This window comes from Gymnoscopelus braueri (assembly GCF_963280865.1).
Source record: "Gymnoscopelus braueri genome assembly, chromosome: 9".
Lineage (NCBI taxonomy): Eukaryota > Metazoa > Chordata > Actinopteri > Myctophiformes > Myctophidae > Gymnoscopelus > Gymnoscopelus braueri.
Window position 1 is genome coordinate 18,455,199 of NC_137610.1, and position 22,100 is coordinate 18,477,298.

The 22,100-nt window shown below is 42.2% G+C and overlaps 1 protein-coding gene across 1 annotated transcript; it reads left to right on the forward strand.

Moving 5' to 3' along the window:
• Nucleotides 1-656: 656 nt before the first annotated feature.
• On the forward strand, nucleotides 657-18,420 carry LOC308091726 (S-adenosylhomocysteine hydrolase-like protein 1; the record flags this gene model as incomplete). The annotated part of the gene is made up of 16 exons (XM_080437422.1): nucleotides 657-711; nucleotides 780-1,115; nucleotides 6,436-6,547; nucleotides 7,564-7,701; nucleotides 7,857-7,957; nucleotides 9,286-9,388; nucleotides 9,485-9,579; nucleotides 10,079-10,185; nucleotides 12,953-13,118; nucleotides 13,166-13,254; nucleotides 13,384-13,454; nucleotides 16,003-16,097; nucleotides 16,250-16,348; nucleotides 16,707-16,775; nucleotides 17,019-17,097; nucleotides 18,296-18,420. The coding sequence occupies exons 2-16, from the start codon at nucleotides 822-824 to the stop codon at nucleotides 18,418-18,420; spliced, it is 1,743 nt and encodes a 580-aa protein (XP_080293548.1). The 5' UTR covers nucleotides 657-711; nucleotides 780-821.
• Between the last annotated feature and the right edge of the window lie 3,680 nt (nucleotides 18,421-22,100).

Sequence of the window (22,100 nt, forward strand, 5' to 3'; positions counted from 1 at the left end):
AGAGAATGGAGGAGAAATAGAACAGAACACTCTTTTCATGGAAAAAAGAGGATTACTTTGTCTCCTTGGATAACGAAGTAGCCTTTTTTAGAGGCCAATTGTGCTTTCATCTCTTTGCCAAACTAATATTCATATGTGTCTCATTACGTGACTGCTATTAATTCTAGTGGGGTTTATGGTAAAAACATGTCACTGCACCCTGTTTGTTTACAAAGTAACCTACTGTTTGCGTTGTGTTTGCCTCTCCGTACCCATTGTGATTTGGCAGCAGTGTTATCAAAGACAACACAAGAACAGCAGGAGGCAACTCTAAGCCTTGACCAGATGGCCTGATAAGAATTTGTTTGTAGTGTGTTATCCTCTTTTAGTGTAAATAGCCGCATATTTTCATATTTAAATAGTTTGTTAGTGTTTGTCTTGAGGCAATTTGGTTGAATGTTATCAATACAACCCTTTACTGTACATTTTCTTGATGTCATCCATCGCATTGACAAAAAGTAATGCCAGCATCATTGTGTGTTTACAACAAAGTATAAATAAATAGGGTTTGAATATTCTGTTTGATGGCAAAAGCTGATATTACCTGCCAGAGACAACATTCCTTTAGTATGCAGCTTGAAAACTTACACTTTTGCACTTACTGTCAGACTCCCTCACGGCACCCTACTGTTTAGGGTAAACACTGGCCCAAGAGGGTCCACATGGATGCTGGTATGTTTTACAGGAAAGACTGTGTGTGTACGCTTTGACCTGCCTTAATTTACTTACCGACCTTATAGGAGTGTTCTGATTGCAGTCTGTTAGTGTGAGCTACTGAAGTCATGGCAGAGGGAACAGAACAGATGGAGGAGGTCTTCAATACTGACGATGAGCTGCCATTACCTGATGTGGGCCCCGAGCTGCATGAAGAAGAGATAGCGATAGAGCTACATGCGGCTCCTACCTCAGACACCAGCTCCAGTGTACAGGAGCCAGCAGCATGCGGCCCAAACCTGCTGAAGATGCTACTGGCGGCAGAGACCAGACAGACGGCTCATCAGAGCAGAGAGAGAGACGGGGAAAATGCATCTGGCACTGGAGAAGAGCTGGTTACTGAAGCTCTGAAGACTGATATGGTGAGAATGAGAATCTATGGCAACACATATGCATACGCGCACACGCATGCACGCACGCACGCACGCACGCACACACGCACGCACGCACACACGCACACACGCACACACGCACACACGCACACACACACACACACACACACACACACACCCACACACGCACGCACACACACGCACACACACACACACACACACACACACACACACACACACACACACACACACACACACACACACACACACACACACACACACACACACGCAGGGCATTGACAATGACATGCAAGTTTGTCCTTTCTAGACCAGCACACCAGAATCAAGCACGCATTGTATAGTATTTAACAAGGGACTTCTGGAGGCGTCAATCTGCAATACTTATGCTGTCAATGATCTCACCTTGAATGCACAACCCCATGAATGTTTGACCAGCATGGCCGGGCGTTCACACACAGTGAACAGGGTTTGAGGGGAAAATGGCAGAGAGGAACCTTTTCCCTCATGGACGTTTGTAATGTGTGAGTGAGTTAATGTAGTCATTGTGTGTGGACACAGCGAGAGCAATGAGTCACAGATTCAGACTCCTGATTCACTAGATGAAAAGTAGCTCAAGCTCCAGTGTGTGTCAATGGTGGTAGGGTTTGTTTGGTTTAAAGTGAGGTGAGGTATTTTTCCACTTCATACTTTACTTTATAGTCCCTGCAGCCCCCCCTCCCCCTTTCACACATTCCATCATGCATACACAAGTGTACAGTACTGTACACGTACACTCACACATTTAGATGCCTTCGCTGTCTTAATGTTTACCCTTGCGGCTAAAGAGACCAAAGCGTACTTCCGATATCATTCATATTCAGCACTAGACCCCTGGTAATATTTGACCTTTATGGCACCCAGCTCCTCCTTCCCTCACAAATGTTCTCACAGTCTTCACCTTGCTTTCCTCTCAAATCTTCCCAGTAGCCCCTCCTGTAAAACAAAGCCTCTCTTTAATCCTTGACGTCATGTGCCTCTGTGCCATTCATTCATTCTCTACACCTGTCACCTGCGTGTCACTATATTGCCTGAGAGAGCACGCCTCCTTGAGCGATCCCATTCAAAGCCTTGAGCACTGGAGGGTCTCACTGTGACCACTGTGCAAGGGTCTCTGCCACCATGAAGAAGGGGTACAGTCTAGTGAACCTGAGCAAAGCAAAGGACACGGAGCCAGTGCAGTCCATCTGCATCAAGGTACCTCTAACTCTGATAGTGTACAAATGGAGTCAAATGGACCCATACGGGTTCATTTGGTTCCATTGTACACTCTCAGACAATTACAATTGGATGAATTAACAGTAACGATTTTACCGTGTACTGTGATCAGTGTGATGGCTAACTTATACATCATTGTATGGCCGTGACCATCATCAAAATAATGGGGATGTGAGTGAAAGGTAGGAGAGAGTTGAATACACTATGGCTACTCTGCTTTTGAAATCTACTTTGATGCCAAGGTTTTTGAGTTTCGTGAAGACTTTTCCAGGGAACACATGTTTTAATCTCTCCCTACGGATATTGGATGCATTTGACACATACGACCACAACGACCTACATGAGAAGAATTACTGCCTTCATTGTACTTTACAGTGGCTAGCTAAGGTTAAAGAAGCTAATTTCATAGCCCTGTTAGAGTTAGTTATGTCATCATTAAGTTAACTTTTTACACTGGACTGTACTGTGGCTTGGTCCCCTCTGGTAATGATTAAGCAGCTGCCTCGTCAATGGAACGAAACCCCAGACAATTAATTTGAGGACTTCATGTCTTGGGAAGACATAGATTAAAATGCAATCTTGTTTCAACTCTCACAGCCAACACTTTTGATGAGCGTACTCTTTTGTGCAGAGTAGACTGTAGGGGAAAACCCTCGTGCTGAGGTGGTGTATTTAATTGTAACATTTACTATTATATTCAGCCATTAATGTCAGTGAATCTGCAAAAAGAAAGTGGCCTGAATACTTACACAGTCAGCCTATCCTGGGTATAATAACCACATGGAATTTGCTGTTGGCAGCGTGGGTCGTCCAAGGTCATACTAGCCTTTGGGCTCCAGTGTGTTTTAATACGTAGAATCGAGTTGCAGCCAAATCACAGAGGTTAGTCAGCTACAGAAGAAAAGAAAGAAAGAAAAAAAAAACAACAACAATAAGGATGATTGTGCTCGACTGTACAGCATTTTTTTGTTCCCACAGGTGTTAGAGAACAAAGGAGCTAAGAACAAGTGTTGGAGGCAGCATTTGTGTGCGTGTGTTTAATGAGATTGGTCTGTTTGGTCAAAAAAACATTAAGATCTTTATTCTACTTTACATTGATAGGCAGTGAAGAAAGAGACACAGACACAGACCCGGGACTAGGTTCATTCAGGGGCCTTGACCAAAATACCCTTGTCAGAGGACTTTCTGACCATACTAATGTAATTTCCCCATGGTTTAACTTACTGGATGCAGCTGAATAAGAGCAAAGTCACAGAAATAAATTCAAGGGACACTAGTCCACCGAGATCCTCATTAGAAACTATTACATACATCTCAAATTTAATTGCCTCTAATGAGGAAGTAAGTGGACAGCAAGTGTCCAAATTTTGCATGAGTGATCATTCACTTAAGCCTTGGTGAGTGTTACACTTTTCTCCCCTTAATTCGCTAATGTGACTGGAATGAAAGTCATTAGAGGGCTAGCAGTGGGCACCCTCTTCCTTTTGCCCACTTTTTGTGACAGTAACTACTACTTCCACATACAGTGAGCTAAGGAAATGCAGTTAAAACTTTACAATGTTCAGCTGTTTAACTGACAACATACTGCAGATATACATTTATATTTTACTAAAAAAACTTTTTATATAGTGGGAGTCAATGGGGGGAAATGAAATGTTTTGTTCATACTTTCACTGAGAAACTTAATTTAACTTATTCGGAATTGATTAAATGTATTTAAATTATTGACTGTTTACTGTCATGAACAGGATCCAAATGCAGGGACTCAACTCCAATAAAGGAACTCAGGAGACTTGAATAACACTAGGTGAAGACTTTACTTGACAAATGTAGAACTACAGATAAACATTACAAGGAGTCGGAGAACAATGCACTAGAACATGACACTCATATATGCAAACATCTGTGAACTGAGATATAACATCCAAACATAAGACTACATAAGACCACTTCAACACAGTCTTTATAGTCTCTAGGCTTGTCAGCCAGACCAGGCTCAGCTGGCAACCACAGGTGAGATGAACTGAGTTCACTCAGGGCAAACAGGGAGGGCGGTAGGAGAGAACTCAGGGCAAATGGGCATGGGGGAGAAATCTCATGGACAAACTGGAGAAGGGACAGAGGCTGTGACCATGAGAGCTTTGTCTTGCAGATAATTAATTATCATATTATTGGTTGAAAACTCACATAAGATACATTTTGGGTTTGAGTGTGTTTTGTAGTTGTCATGAATCAATTTATATTCTAGACATCGGTTACTACTACCTTTGCTTTCCCACTAAACCATCTGACATCTGTACAGACGCAGTGACCCACCCAAGAGGACCCATAGCAGAAGCCGTAAGATGTTCAAAGAGTTATAGGGCCTGACCACCCTCATACTGTCTGTAACGAACCACTTAAGCAGCTGCCTTGCATAAAAAAGTGTCTTCAAAGTGTAGCGTTACCCTCATACTGTCTTTCCCTTATGGATAATGTGGTTGTTAAAAGTAGACATGACGGAGTTAAAATGGGTTGGAATTCATATTAGTGATGGAGTTTGAAATAGAGCAAGCCTGCACTTAAGAATACAGCACTAAAGACTTATAGGAGTAGACTTTCAGAACTATATTGGCTAATCCTTTCAGGAGCTGCCAGCTCAATTGCAGACATCTCATCTCAGCCCCATAGCCCTAAAATCCCCTCGTGTGTGCGTGCGTGAGTGTGCGCGAGTGTGCGTGTGCGTGTGCGCGTGCCTGTGCGTGCGTGCGTGTGTGTGTGTGTGTGTGTGTGTGTGTGTGTGTGTGTGTGTGTGTGTGTGTGTGTGTGTGTGTGTGTGTGTGTGTGTGTGTGTGTGTGTGTGCGTGCGTGCGTGCGTGCGTGCGTGCGTGCGTGCGTGCGTGCGTGCGTGCGTGCGTGCGTGCGTGCGTGTGTGTGTGTGGAGAATGAAAACAGGAGGAGAGTTTGGGAGGAACATGTTAGGGTACTCAGTCTGTAAAGTGAAACTTGAAACACAGGCAAACAAAGTGTGAGCAGCGAGTGAGCATGGCTAAGTGGGATCCCTCCTGTAGCACTCCAGCTTTCCAACCCCCCGATTGGATGGGGAGATACAAACAGATAGAAGGAGGGGTAAGGAACTACAGGGGAAAGGAATCATACAGGATCTGTAATAATTATAGTGTTTACTGAGTAAAAGTAAAGTAGCAATGCCATAATGTAGAAATACTCTGTTTGCAAGTAAAACCTTTAATTTAGTAAAAGTACAATAGTTTTGACCTACAATACAGTTACAGTACCAAGTAAAAAGTATCCATTATGCAATCATGGTATTGAATTGTAATTAGTAATGCATTAATGTGTTCATACTGTAACTTTTAATGTTGCAGCTGATACATGTGGAGCTGATTTTAATTACTTTGTGTGCTGTTGGGTAGCTTAGCCTATAATAATACGTAATAATGTATTATTATGTGTATTAATAATCTAATTCTACAAGGTCATCAGTAACTAAAGCTGTTAATTAATGTAGTGTATAACAAAGTACAACATTTGTTGTACTTTGTTATACACTACATTACACTACATTAGCAGTGGAGTAGAAACTATCAAAGATAGTCAAGTAAAGTAAAAGTACCTTTACTGTACAAGTAAATTGTACAGTAAAGTACAGTATTTGAGTAAATGTACTTAGTTAGCCTACTTGTGTCACTCGTATAAGGAATATTAAATATGCATACATGGTCAAATCCTTAATATAACTCTGAACATGTTAATGGTCTTTGGAACAGTACCTTACTATAAGAAACATGGAACCTGCTGCTACTTTTTTCACTTACAGTATGATGCTAATGTTTCAAGATAACATGTACAAACCTGCATATTATGCTAATGTTCGAAACATAATGTATATATCTGCTTTCATAGTTAAATTAATTTTGGTTTGTGTGTCGTTGTGTTATTCTGTCATTAGCGAATGGAATAACTATCTCTTATTGGTGATCTGTTATTCTTGCCCATGTCATTTGGACTTAGTCTGTTATATGTTTTGTCATGAAAAATGGATGTGTCTTATATGATCTGTTCCTTCTCCCCGCAGCAAATACAGTTCACTGAACAGAAGCAGGAGTTCAACAAGCGCCCCGGCAAGATTGGCCGCCGTTCTTTGTCTCGCTCCATTTCCCAGTCCTCCACAGACAGCTATAGCTCAGGTATTACAGTCCACACACACACACACACACACACACACACACACACACACACACACACACACACACACACACACACACACACACACACACACACACACACACACACACACACACACACACACACACACACACACACACACACACACACACACACACACACACACACATGCCGTGTGCAGACACGCAAAACCACAGACAAAGCGTGTGCACCCCATGCGCACACACACTGTGCACACACGCTGCGCACACACAAACATATGCACACAAACCACAGACCAACACACACACTTTAAGTCTGGTCACGTCGTTGATGTAGCCCACTATTTAGTTGGAACTGGATCTTATCCCAACAGCATGAGAACACAGGCCTCAAGGATTAGTCTCAAAGATTTGTCCTTCTGCCAAACTTTAATTAAAATGAAAAGTCCTCTGAAGAATTTATTCTGTTTAATTTAGTCTTAAATCGGTCCTCTGAGCCTTTCTCCAATCTGCTGATCACTGCCATCATTTATGCAGACATCAAAGGCGGAGAAAAGAAACGTATTCAGACCCACCATGGAGTCTGATCCAAAAGAAATGGATGCTCAGTGTAGTAAAAATCTCCACCAGGAGGAATGCCCCAATAATATTGCTCACACAGTCTGACGCAGTAACATCAAACTGCATCTCTCCCTCTCCCTCCCTCTCTGTGTCCAGTACACCATTGGTGTGTGAGACTTGGGCTTTAACCGAAGGCGTCAGTAGTTTGCGAGATTACCTGTGAACAGACACACGCACAAACACACGCATGGTAGAAAACAATCATCTCCGTCCACAGCCTTCAGCCTGGCCCGGAGATACTGTAAAAATAGAGATTGAAAACACAACCAATTTGCACTCTTGAAACATTCCGACATCTCTCTGCGAGGACGACATTTCAACCTAGAATTATTTTCAGGCTGTATTAATCATGTCAACCGCTTGTTTCCATTTCATGAAGCCTAACGTTACCATGTGACTGGTTCTCTGTGGCACAGCGAACAGTGACAGCTCTGAGGATGAGTCTTCACCCAGGGAGAGACAGCAGAGGAACTCCAAGGGCCACTCCGACTTTTGCACCAAAAGCATCAAACAGGCCCACTTTGGACGCAGGGAGATAGAAATCGCAGAGCAAGGTTAGAGACCTTAAAGAGTATAAATTAAGCATTAGCTTACTGTGTATTTGTGTTAAGAACATTTGTGCATATAATATGCAACCTCAATATAGAACATAGACCTTAACAGTGCTTTGTGACTGTGTGTGATATATATATATATATATATAATATAGAGATGCCAGCTCTAATGGTCCTGAGGAAAAGAGCTGAGGGAGAGAAGCCGCTGGCTGGATCCAAAGTGGTTGGCTGTACACACATCACTGCACAGACAGCAGTAAGTCTAATGCATGTGCATATATACAGTATGCACATTGGGACATATGCACATGCCAACATTCACCTAACCACAGTGGAACTGAAACCTGGGTGTTTTATTTATTTTATAGGGACAGAGCACATTAATGAACATTTTGTTTCTAAATTGATGATGTCACCGCAGGGCTTGGTCAAGGCCAAGGTTGCCAGGGTTACCGGGTATTTAACCCTGTCAGTAATCAAGGGCAGGTGTTGCTGATGGGTGGCAAACGTTTTTTTGACTGTGTTTAGGGGGGCTGTTTATTTAGCCACCGTACGTTAAACTGTTTGTTTAATTGTATTTATTATTTGTATGTTGGAAGTGATTGGCACGAAAGCTACTAAGAATAAAGCGTTTATTTATGAACTTTACGGACGGTTTGGACTTCAGTCTTTTGAGCACACGTCGAAACAACCCTTGCTGTCGGCAACCAGTAGTGCCTAAAAGTATAGGACTTTAGACACTACAATCAGTATAAAAATAAGATGTAAACATGACCGAGTTTACCAAGAATGCTTTACATCCGAAGTCCCTAGAAAGGTACTGCTGAAAGCTTGGTGATGCGAGGTTACAACTGTAGTAGGCAGGTAACAACAAAAACAGAAACATTATGTTGAGTGACAATTGATTGATTGAATAATATTGATTGATTGATTGATTGATTGAATATTTTATTAGGCAAAAAATGTAAAACAGCACAGTTACATTTAAAAATACTTTGTCTAACAGGTCCGTTCATAAAAGTCCTTGCGGACTTGTTTCCAATGAGGGCCTTGGTATTCAATTCATAGGCTACAATATACAAGTACAAATATACAACATACAAACATACAGTACACAAATGGAAAATTGTGTGTGTGTGTGTGTGTGTGTGTGTGTGTGTGTGTGTGTGTGTGTGTGTGTGTGTGTGTGTGTGTGTGTGTGTGTGTGTGTGTGTGTGTGTGTGTGTGTGTGTGTGTGTGTGTGTGTGTGTGTGTGTGTGTGCGCAATGTGCATGCATGCATGCGTGCGTGCATGTGTGTTTAACAGGCAGACAGGCAACAGGCCATTAGTGTCCATTGTTCCTAAGCCTGGTTGCCTGGTGGAAAAGCTGCCCTTAAACGGTAGCAGCTGAAACAGTCTGTGGTTGGGGTGGCTGAAGTTTTGATTAATCCTACAGGCTTTACTGACACACCATCCATTGTATATCAGTAAAGCCCATTGTAAAGCCCCTCAGACATTGTTCTGATTTAAAATAACATTGTGATTTAAAAGAAAAAGTATGAGCATCAGATGATTCACGTTTATATGCTTATGTGTTGACATAGGTGCTGATAGAGACTCTGTCTATTCTGGGGGCCCAGTGTCGCTGGGCCGCGTGTAACATCTACTCCACCCAGAACCCTGTGGCTGCTGCCCTGGTGGAGGGAGGTGAGGATGTCTCCTCACTGCCCCTTATTATCATCACATCCCTCCCATTTATCTCTTTCACCCATATTTTATGATGATCCCCTCACTCCGTCTCAGGGATATCAGTCTTCGCATGGAAGGGAGAATCAGAGGAGGACTTCTGGTGGTGCATCGATCGCTGTGTCAACCAAGAGGACTGGCAGCCTAACATGGTACTCTGACATGCAGAAATTGTGGGGGGGACATTTTTGTAACCACTTAAGCCATTCATATGGCAAATAGCAAAAATAGCCGATCTACAAGCCCAAAATGTGACGCATGGAAAATCTGCAATATTCACAGTATTTGAAAAGAAGTCCACACCAACGCAACTATAGTTGTAACGTGCAACCAGTTGCAAGAAATTGCTGCAGTTTGAATTGACCAATTGCAGGTGCATGGGCACAGTTTGGGCATAATGTAATTGCATGGTTGCAAGCGGTTGCAGTTGCAATTAGTTGCATTGCAAATCATTGGTGTGGACTGTGCTTTACAACTCAATTGTAAAGAATTATGACCTGACACACTAACTTAAGATCCAGCACTCGGCATACTCAAGGACACAGTCTATAATAGTCTCTGGAGTTTGTCAACCAACCAGGCTCAGCTGGTCCTCACAGATGTGAATAACTTACTTAAATCTTTTTTTTATTAATTCCCTGACCTTCTCAGATTCTTGATGACGGTGGAGACCTGACGCATTGGCTGTACAAGAAGTACCCCAATCTATTCAAGAAGATTAAAGGCATTGTGGAAGAAAGTGTCACAGGGGTCCATAGGTTGGTTCAAGTTCCTTATGTGGCTAGAGAGTCAATTAATAATAATGATAATAAATTGTATTTGTATTGCACTTTCCATTCACAGGGATTCCCAGAGTGCTACATGGTAAAAACACATCATCAATCTTAGAAGGTTAAAAGCAGGGTTTAAAAACAAATGTGGTTACACAACAATTTAACACGAAAAAGCCTTCCGAAATAAAAACGTTTTTAGGCCTGTTTTAAAAGAGTCCAGGGTCTGCGGTGCGCTCAAATCAATAGGAAGGCTGTTCCACAGGCGCGATGATGCCGACCAGAAGGCCCAGTCCCCCATGGTGCGTAGATTGGTACTAGGGACATCGAGGAGGAATCTGTTTGCAGATCTGAGGGTGTGGGTGGAAGTTTGTGGAGGCTTAATTCGTTTCTGTAGGTAGAGAGGGGCATGTCCGTTTATGCAGTTATGAGTGATTAGCAGGACCTTGTAGTCGATCCTGGCTGAAACCGGGAGCCAGTGCAGTGAGAATAGGATGGGTGTTATGTGGATGTATTGCAGCTTCTGAATACTCTTGCCAGGAATCCCAATGAAGAGTGTAAAGGCATGGACAAGCTTCTCTGCATCTGACAGGGTTAGAAGGGGCCGGAGTTTGGACATGTTTTTGAGACGATAGAATGCGGTTTTGCACAGATGCTTTGTATGGCCATTGAAAGTCAGGTGAGGATCGAACTTAACACCCAAGTTTGTGACTGAGGAAGAGAAGGGGTTGACCTGACCGTCGAAGGTGAGATGAGATATGGGGCATGACTGAACCTGGTGTGGTGTGCCAACAAGGAGAGCTTCAGTTTTGTTATTGTATAACTGAAGGAAGTTGTTGCTCATCCATGCCTTTATCTCCTCAAGACCGGTGGTGAGACATGACATGGCTTCAGAGGGGCTGCGGGCAGTTTTAATGTACAGCTGGGTTTCATCAGCATAGCAGTGGAAAGACATTCCATGTCTGCTGATAACACGACCAAGGGGTAACATGTAAATAATGAAGAGGAGGGGGCCGAGAACCGACCCCTGCGGGACACCACAGTGGACAGGGAGCAGTTTGGACTTGCACCCTCCTAGTGAGACATATTCAGTCCTATCAGAAAGGTAGGATTGACCATGCACTTGAGTGCAGAGTCTGACAGTCCAATGGTGGTGTGTAGATGCTCCAGGAGGATAGAATGATCCACCGTGTCAAATGCAGCGGTTAGGTCAAGGAGGATGAGAAGTGATGGTGATCCTTCATCGGCTGTCATTAGCAGGTCGTTTGTCACCCTCAGCAGAGCTGTTTCAGTACTGTGGGCTGAACGAAACCCTGATTGAAATGTCTCAAAAAGGTTGTTGTGGTTGAGATGGTCTTGGAGCCGAGAAGCAACCTCTAACACCTTGGACATGAAGGTGAGGTTGGAAATAGGCCTATGTAATTAGCTAGAACCCCCGGGTCCAGGGTGGGCTTCTTGAGAAGGGGACGGATGACTTGAATTTGTTTTATTAGACGTCATACACATGTTACATGTTCATCGGAGAAACGTCTGTTTCGTGGTTTTCATACCATACTGAAATCACTGAAAACTAAAGGCTGCCTGGAAGGTAGGAAAAACATTTGAAAATCTAAAAATAACTATGGTATGCTTTGGACAATGGTGGGCAGTAATGTACCACCATTGCACTGTACTGTACATTATGTGCTAAAACATGCAAAACTACAAGAATGGTCCTTTAGGAAGCTTCTTTTTTTGGTTCTGCATTTCTAACTTATGGGATGCCATCCACTTTCAATGTCTCTGCATAATTCCATCTCAAAGATTGTATATTGTGATTTTCTATTTTTGGGCGGTGAAACCGCCCCTATAAGTGAGATTTGGAAAAATGTACAAATATCTTGGGCAGTGAAACCGCCCCTAAAAGTGAGGTTTGGAAATTTGTACAATTATCCTGCGCTGTGATTGGCCAATCACAATCTATTCAGGACTGTGATTGGCCAGTGTCACATGACACATGTGCATAGCCCTATATAAGCAACCATAACTTTAAAAAAAACCATAAATTGGTTTTTTTTAAGTTAGTTTTTTAAGTTTTAAGTTTTGTCCTTCATAAAGAGTGTTTCAATAAATGTATTTATCTTTTGTACATGATTGATCGACTCCATTCAGTATTGTGATTAGCTAGCAAGACACATGCTGTGATTGGCTAGTGATACATATGACGAAACTAATCTAAAACCACTGTGATGTAACACCAGTATATTACTTAGATACTGTCCATTTCGTGAGAACAGTAAAGTATAAGTCAAAGATCACTATGGCTGAAATGAGAAAAGGGAAAACCGATATTGAGAAGAAAATAGAAAGTCTTCCTAGAAGTGGCTCTTTAAGATCAAAGCATATATCAGAAAAGGTTAAAGATGGAATTGTGACAAAGCATAGATCTGTCCAAGGTTACAGAAGAATTTCAGGCAAACCTAAGATTTCTAAGAACACAGTTACCAACATAATCCATAAATGTAAGAGACGAGACTTGGTGAGAAACGTAAAGAAGAACCGAAAAAAGGAAAAGCAAAAGGATAAAATGATAATGGTAAGATCAAAGGGTATTCCAGAATATAAATATATTTATAGTTATTTAGTTATATAGTTATTTATTTTTTGTACATCATTGGTTACTCCATTAAGTATTGTGGTTAGCTGGGAAGACACCGCCCACTTCACACAGGGTGTGATTTTTCTATTCTACATGCATATCTCTTTGAATTTTCAGGCTGTATCAGCTGTCAAAGGCAGGGAAATTAGCTGTTCCAGCCATGAACGTCAACGACTCAGTGACCAAACAGAAGTTTGACAACCTGTACTGCTGCAGAGAGTCTATACTGGATGGGTATGAATTTTTTGTGAGAGGACCTTTGAGGTGTTTTTGGTATCTTATTGTGTATCGAATTTTACTGCTCACACCCCTCCACCCCCCTGTCTGTAGGTTGGCAAGGGCTGCTGTGTTGCCCTAAGGGCACTGGGTGCAATTGTATACATCACAGAAGTGGATCCCATCTGTGCCCTTCAGGCCTGGTATGACATATGACTTCAGGCCGCTATTGCAGGCTCAAATTTGCTTCCTTTATAACAAAGTATCATGATACTGTCTCATAACATACTTGAAATATTTCTGCAACTGCCTCCCCCCCTGCATCTCCCCAGCATGGATGGCCTCAGACTAGTCAAGCTGAGTGAAGTTATCAGACAGGCGGATGTGATCATTACCTGTACAGGTGAGATTGCTCTACTGCAGCCATTAGCCTATATAAAATAGTGTCCAAAAGAAAATTTTAGTGCAAGTTGTATTTTTTCTTACTAACATCCTCCTATATATTTAAATTGGCTTAAGGGAGGACCAGCCGTCCGTCAGACCACGGCCATGTCCCTCTGGTTCAGACATATAACCATTAACAAACCCCATACGCCCATAGGCGTAGGCAAAGGAAGGCATGGCAGTCTTCTATGTATAGCACATTTCAACAACAAGGAAATGCAATGTGCTTTACACAGAACATCAAGCTAAGGAAACACAATTAAACAATGACATTAGGATGCATAAAACAATATAAGTAAAAATAACAGATACAATTTCAGTGCAGAAGAGAAAGAAAAAGAAACTAGAAAATGTGCTCCTCAGAGCACAAGTCTCCGCCAGCAGACCCGTGCTATTTTAATAGCACGGGTCGTCTTGGTAGAACGGGTCGTCTTGGTAGAATGCGCGTGGTTTTTGGTGTTCTGCAGGGGCGACTGAATATGTAGTGTCTGCATCTAAAAAATGTTCTTCTTGAAGCAATGTGTCATATGGGAGTCGTCGTAATTGACTGGTTTGTTCAAATGCTTGTCTGTCTTCTTCATCTTCATTGTCTTGAACAGTTTCAGCAGTCTATAGTCCTCTTCTGTGTTACTGTTGTAGATGAGTATGCTTTCTTAGCTTTGGCCTTCTGCGCCTTTGCTTGACCAATGTTAGGTGTTCTCAGAGGGACACACACACGCACGGACGGGTGATTTGTACTGGAAGGTACTGTTCCAATCAAGACTGATTGATCCTGTCTTACCTCACTTCAAAAACATAAATGGCTTTTTGAAGTGACACACCTATTTATAGGATTTTATTTCGTCATGCGTCCCTCTAGCCAATCAAAGGCATTGGTGTCAACATATTGACACGTGTCACGTGGAGCTTGACCAATGTTAGCTTGGCTAGGAGGGAGGTGAACACACGGCGGGACGAAGCGAAAACATACTCTCCGCCTCCGGCGGAGACAAAAAGAAAAGTAACTCAATCAAAGCAGCTGAAAACAGAAAGGTCTTTATTTGTGTTTTAAGAGAAATAAGAGTAGCAGCAGACCTGCAGTTTTTGGAGAGTTTGTATATACGGTATAGGCAGGACCACGGCCACGACCACGGCCAAACCCGATATGCCCGTATATAGGTTACAGTATATATGGAGATCCGGTTTGCCAGAGCCACAGATCCGACCACTACTGTATGTGCATATATGGTCGTGACTCGTGCATACATGGGACCGACCGACTTCAATCTCGGCTCGCGCATCGGCAAGGACTCGAGAGAGAGAGCGGTGCTCGATCCGGCTGATAGGCCTATGTCCATATATGCGCATATGGATATCCAGTTGTCCAGAACCGCCGATCCAACCTATATGCTCATGGATGGGCATGCCAATATACAGGGTATGGGCATATACTAATGACATCAGTGATCTCTATATATGGGCATAAAAGGGACACCGGTAGACAGACAGATACGTACAGAGATCTCCATATATTATGGGCACAAACAGACAGGTACAACGACTCGGAGAAATCCCCCGACACTATGACTCAGACATATCGGTCAGATCGGCAGTGCGACATCTGTGTGAGGGCCACGTAGCGGCTCGAACCTCTAGTTACATAAAATAACCAACACGGAATATGAGAGGTGCAGCCCTTTTGGATTGGAAGAACACAGAAAGACACTATAGCGAACTGTATTTTATTTCTCTCATCACAAACGTGTCAAACTTAAATAAAACTCTCGAGGAGATAAATGATAGGTGGGCCAGTTTGACCTTTTTAGCTCCATTTCAAAAATAGCAAAAACAGCAGATCTATAAGCTAGCAATAATATATTGTGATGTGGCAGGTTTGTGAGCTGCTATTTTCAATTATGTTAATTTGCCATTTTGTTACTTTTGAAATTCTTCGTCTATAAAGACATGCCCAAAATAATTCATCGGGACGAAGGTGGTTTTAAATTAAAATACTAGCTTGACTAACTTGTGGTGCCACAGATCAAAAAAGAAAAGAAAAATTAATGGGCTTTTGATCTGTGGCACCACAAAATGGCTGCCACTGCTATGCCCTTTTGGGTCCCTCCTTTGCTGGTCCACATAACATAACAGAGTTCCTGATTTACCTTGCGGTCCCTTACAGTCCTGCAACCAGGCCTGGTGGGTGGTGTCCTGGCAGGTTCACTTCATGGGCTCCTGTCTTACACCAGCAAAATATAGGACAGAGCTAATTAGAACAGATAACAGTGAACAGGTGTATCCCATTTTCCCGGAGGACTAGCTGAACAACCACACACACTTGCACTTACGCACGCACGCACGCACTTACGCACGCATGCACGCACGCACGTGTGTGTGTGTGTGCGTGCGTGCGTGCGTGTGTGCACGCATTCGTGCGTGTGTGTGTGTGTGTGTGCGTGCACTGCACGCGCGACCATGCACGTGTGTGAAATTGTGTCTGGTCACAGACTGATTCTGTTTCTCATCAGGGAATAAAAACGTGGTGAGCCGAGAGTCCCTGGACAGAATGAAGAATGGCTGCATTGTCTGCAACATGGGACACTCCAACACTGAGATTGATGTGGTATGATGAACATATTGTGTGTGTGTGTGTGTGTGTGTGTGTGTGTGTGTGTGTGTGTGTGTGTGTGTGTGTGTGTGTGTGTGTGTGTGTGTGTGTGTGTGTGTGTGTGTGTGTGTGTGTGTGTATATTAATTGAATATTCCTCTCCCTCAGGCAAGCCTGCGGACCCCAGAGTTGACATGGGAGCGTGTGAGGTCTCAGGTGGACCACGTTATCTGGCCTGATGGCAAGAGAATAATCCTCCTGGCAGAGGTGACAACAACCATAAATACAGTATAGTAACACACAATACCAAGACACTTTATCACCTTCAGATATCTTTGTGAAGTACTGAGACTCACTCGCAATCTTCCAATATGTTTCATTATTTTTTATTTATATAATATAATGTTACATACATTATATTATATGTTGTTGAAACAGCTGTTAGAAATACAGTAGAACCATTAAGAATCAGACTCTAGAATATTAAAGGCAATGACGGCAAAAACTATAGGAGATAAATAATAGAAATAATTAACATTTTCCAAAAGGTTTTGGTGTGCAGGTGTGACTTGATAAGTGCTTTAAATGTATGTGTGAACTGAATTGCCATTGATTTGTCTGTCAGGGTCGTCTGCTGAATCTAAGCTGCTCCACGGTGCCCACATTTGTCCTCTCTATCACCGCTACCACACAGGTATCAGCAGATCTTTAACAGGTCAAACTCTGCAGCATTACTGAAAGCATCTATTTTTATACTTTTTATGAGCCTTGTGTAACATTGAGAGTGGGTTGTAATATTCTATAGAAGTTAAGGAGATATAACATGGCTGCTAGTAGTTTCTCTGCATGATTTATGCTTTGGCATAAAAATCACATAAAAATGACACGTTTACCACTTTAATGAGGTGACCTGTGGTTTCCTCTGTGGTCCCATCAGGCTCTGGCTTTGATAGAGCTGTACAACGCCCCTGAGGGCCGCTACAAACAGGATGTCTACCTGCTGCCCAAAAAGATGGGTAAGGAAGCAACGTGAGAGACAAAAACTTTAGAGACAAAAACTGTTTTCATTTTTGGGGGATTATGTTTTGGCATTCCTTCTTTACTGGAACAGGAGACTGAAGAGAGAAAGGTAGGTAAGGACAGAGAAATGAGAAAACATGAGAGGAGCAGTTATCTGACATTTTGGAAAACACGGCCATATACTAGTGAATAAATGACCATTATTCTAGTGCAGCGGTTCCCAAACTTATTTTGCCATGCACCCTGCCATGACCCTGTTACCCCTGGAAATATACGATACGATACGATACGATACGATAATACTTTATTTTCAGTTCACACTGAAATTTGTCCGCCTGCATATTTGTCTCTACTCTCTACATATATGTACATATATATATCCATATGTGGCAGATCTGTGGACATATATTTTCTATATATCCACATATATGCACATATATGAACCTGAATATGGCATATATGCAGCATATATTCTGCATATACTTGCCATATATTGGCATATATGTTCATATATTAAAATAACACCATAGACCGCCGAAGTCTGACGTCATTTACACATCCTTTGTTTGTCTACCTGGTTCGCAGTTTTCCACCCCCGTTCTGAATCCCATAGACGTATTTAATATCGCGTCAAATAAGAACTGTGTTCCAAAAATAAACAAATGACCCCGGCGTGTTGACTCTTATGGATATGAAGCATCAACTGACGGTGAGAAAACGCTAATGTTACTTCCGCCGAATTAGTTACATTTTCGCCAGAAACAGACTGTATCAAATATAAGTGACTGACTATCATAAACGATACAGAACCTCCTCCCTGACAATAACGCCGACACGTGGTGTTTATTTTTGGACCACAATTCTTATATGAGACGATTCTAAGATGACCCAATGTTATTCTCCATAGAGAAATTACTTCCGCAAACCTGGGGATGAACGAGTCACGTCAGGACTTCGGTGCTCTATAGCGCCACCATTAGCCTTTTCATGTCACGCACCCCCTAGAGGGCGCCACAGTTTGGGAATCCCTGTTCTAGTGAATACAAGTCCATATACCAGTGAACAAATGACCTTTTACTAGTGAATACCTGTCCATATTCTAGTGAATAAATGACCATGTACTAGTGAAAACACATCCATAGAGTGGATGGGGGGAATTGTTGGAGAATTGTTTATTGACTAAATGCGTTTCAGATGAATATGTGGCGGGCCTCCATCTACCAACATTTGACGCACACCTCACAGAGTTGACTGACGAACAGGCCAAGTACCTGGGCCTCCAAAAGTATGGGCCCTTCAAACCCAACTACTATAGGTGAAGACAAGCACACTTTGACACACACAATTTATACAAACACATGCATTGCATGTTCCCCTGCTGTATCTAACCACAAATATGTATGTTCAAACAGGTACTAAGCCACAGGCTTAAGGTTTCAAGACAGCTGCCTGACTGAGATAAAGTGGGAAAAACTTGATGCAGCTTCACAACCTCTCAGGCCTTGACATAGCGCACTGACGCCCTCTAGAGTCTCATGCTTATTGATACAGTGTGTAGTGTTAGGAAAATTAGATTTAAAGTCTAGAAGTATAATAAATGTGTCTGTAGAAAACTGCATAAATGTAGGAGTTTAGAAGAGTGAAAAAAAGCGGGAACTAACACATACATCTAGAATAGAGGACATTGATTTATAGCCACGGCCTTGTCATATGATGTTTTGATATCTTTATAGTGGCTCATGTTTATATCCTGCTGTTTAAACATATAACTGCTCCAAGTTCAGCTATTATAATCACTTAAGCCACACATTGATATATATAGACTGTATATATTATACTGTGTACTGTATATATACCGTATATTTTAATCACTAATTAGTATGACTAAAAGTGTTAAGTTTGAGTTTAACTGTGTCATTATAACCTTATTCAAAGAAAATGTGTTTACCAAGAATGAGAGATCATAGTGAAAGGGGCCCTGTCTCTCCCTCTCTCTCTCATTCACTCCTTTTTCTAAAGGAATGTCTCACTGAAAATACAGGCACTGGTGGTGCCTCAAAATTAATATTAGGGTGTTAGTTCCCAGGAAATAAAAATGCCATATACTGTGGCCAACTTATTATAGACAATAGGTCTCATAGAACTAGAAGCTTATCAGCGCCCAAAAGTTAGGGAGTATAGCCATCCAGAGGCCTTCGAGGGGAGGGTGAAGATGCCAAGGCTACGGTCCAGCGTGAGAACAGCAGGAAGAGTGATCAACCAACTTCTGCAACCAACAGCGACATCTATTGATAATGTTTTATGAAAATGTATATTATCGCTGGATTAGGGAAAGGATGCTTCAGTGCAGAAATCGCCCTGTCTCGAGCATCATTACTCTGTGAGAGGGATAGAATTTTGTATCCAGCGCGCTGTTATTGATTGGTGATGTATCTTTTATGTTTGTTTGATAATTCATTCTAATAGTTTCATAGGCTCATAAATAATTGTAAACTTAGTTTAAGGATAATAAATGATTTGATCTTACAATTGTAAATCTCCTGTCACTTTCATTTAAGGGTGTTTTTAACGTCTCCCCACTTCACAGAACCACTGAACCAAGTACCTTACCATAGATTTACTTTTAATGGTGTCATAGGTTCAGCAGTAAATCTAACAGTAGCATGAGTGGGTCAAATCATTCCTCATCAATCTTTTACTAATATTTGAGGGTTCGAGGCCTATAAGGCTTGAAACCTCTTTGAAACTGTTGGCTTTCACTGTTCTTCCGCCGTTTTTGCAGTTCTGGCCTAACCGTGTGGTAACTTTTTACGAAACTCGGCAGTATGGTAGAGGGCTATGCCAAACGGCCAAGGGCCGAAACTCACAACCATTGGCCAAAGGGTGGCGCTATAGCACTCAATTGAAAATGCCAACTTTGAACAGGTACATCTCATGCCCTGTTTGACCCACAGCCATGAAACTTTGATACACACACATGCGTCTCCTCATGCCTAACAACTTTCACACTCTGACTTTTGACCTCTGACCTTTAGATCTCTCACCATTTTGAATTATATGAAAAACAGTAAAAATCTATCTCCTCCTCGGATCTTTGAGCAATCTGCAAAACACTTTTTACACACAAGCTTTGGACCTATGCCAACAGATGTGAGCAAGCGGATTTTCCATAAGTGAAAACATGAAGCTTTTAAGAGCCAATGAATATTGCAGTTTTATGACAATTATTCATCTGCCCCTAATAGTCCAGTACCTTAACCCTATTTTTTAACATTAACGATACGAAGCTGATAATAGCGCCAAATTTTGCATGAGGCTTCTTTAGGACCTACTGATGGATTCTAGCCTTGGGTACCAAACTTTATTTTGAATATTTTCCATACAATTAGCCATATCAATATCCATTAAAAAAACTGTCCGATTCACTTTTTGGCCTTTAACTCTTGAACCGTGGGTCATAGCACCAAAAATCTTTTGTCCCAGTACTCCTTGGCTCATGACGCAACTTCTTAAATAGGTCCCGCCCCTTTTCCGATTTCAAGATTTTCCGCCATTTTGCATTATCTTCAAAACACATATTTTTCTACCACTCCTACAAATGTTGTCCAAAACTCACAAATCGGCACACACTCTGTCTTTGGTCATGTGATCAAGATGTATCAGTCAGATTTTTCATATTCCCTTCGGATTGGCTACGATTGGCTTCTGTAATTTGTGGGAGGGTCCGTTTGCCAAAAAATGGCACAAATCATGAACACAGCATCCTATCTGTCCCAATTTTTTTTATCATTGAGGGGCCACTAATAAACACAGAGCCAATGTGATTTCACTTCCACCCATAGGGGGCGCAACTAATTCTACAAATGTCGCTGTTTTTACACCAAATTAAGTACAAATGGTCTTGTGAGTCATGTAACAATGACCGTCCAACAGGCTTTTGATATTCCATACTGTTTGCCTGTAATTGGCTTCAAAGAAAAAACATTTGATGATTATGCAGATGACGTTTTCATCCCTTATATCTGCTGAAGCAGCTGTAGGAAACCAAGCGGTTGGATGTTGTATGGGACACATATATCCCAGATAGTTTGAAGGAGTCCACCTGCGAAAAGAGAGGACAAGGTGTTCGCAGGAAAGTGTCAGGTCTGACAAAGCTACCAGGCAATTGGATGGATTTTCTTCGTGACTCAACAAATAAGAAGTTTGCCTTTTTGACTTCCAGGACTGAAAAGTTCAACTGGCCACCATCCAAAGCTGTTTATGTCAGGATAAGCTGTGTCGTCTTTTGGTTCCATTAGTACTATGACCTGTTGCAATCATGAGGAGGTAGACACCAGGATTCTGGTTCATATACGGCATGCACTGGAGCAAGGAGCAAAAACTATCCTAGTGCGTACTGTGGACACTGATGTCATCGTGATCCTTGCAAAGCTTGTTCCATGATTTAGTTACGATTCAACCTTTGGCTTTTGGCATGGGCAAAAAATACAGATTCTACCAACAACATGTGTAAATCCTAACCTGACACCGTCAAATGGAAGAAGCTTGCGACACACACATTTGTTTCACAGCCTACTTCCCATCTGAGACTCCGGTCGTAGAATCGATGACAGACGGTTTTTCTTTTTTTCAAGCTACTAGGCAGGTGATTGGATGATCCGGCCCCTAGCAGCCGCTGATTGGTTCGAACACGCAGTGTTCGGGCAGCTTTACTCCCTGCGCAATCCCAGACCTACCTTCCTGAAATCAAATGCAAATGAGATTTCCGGAGGGAGGGGGGTTTACCAGGCTATGTAAATCCCTGGGGAGCCAAAATCTCATGCTCTGCCTATGTTCCATGCATTGTCAGGTTGTAACACAACATCTGCTTTCCACAGTAAGGTTAAGAAGTCAGCTTGGCATGCCTGGCAAGCCTATGATGATGTCAAAGAGATACGTGTCAGTCTGGCCAAACATCCCTTCCAGCAGCTGAATGTTGAGAGTCAGCAATTCCAGAAGC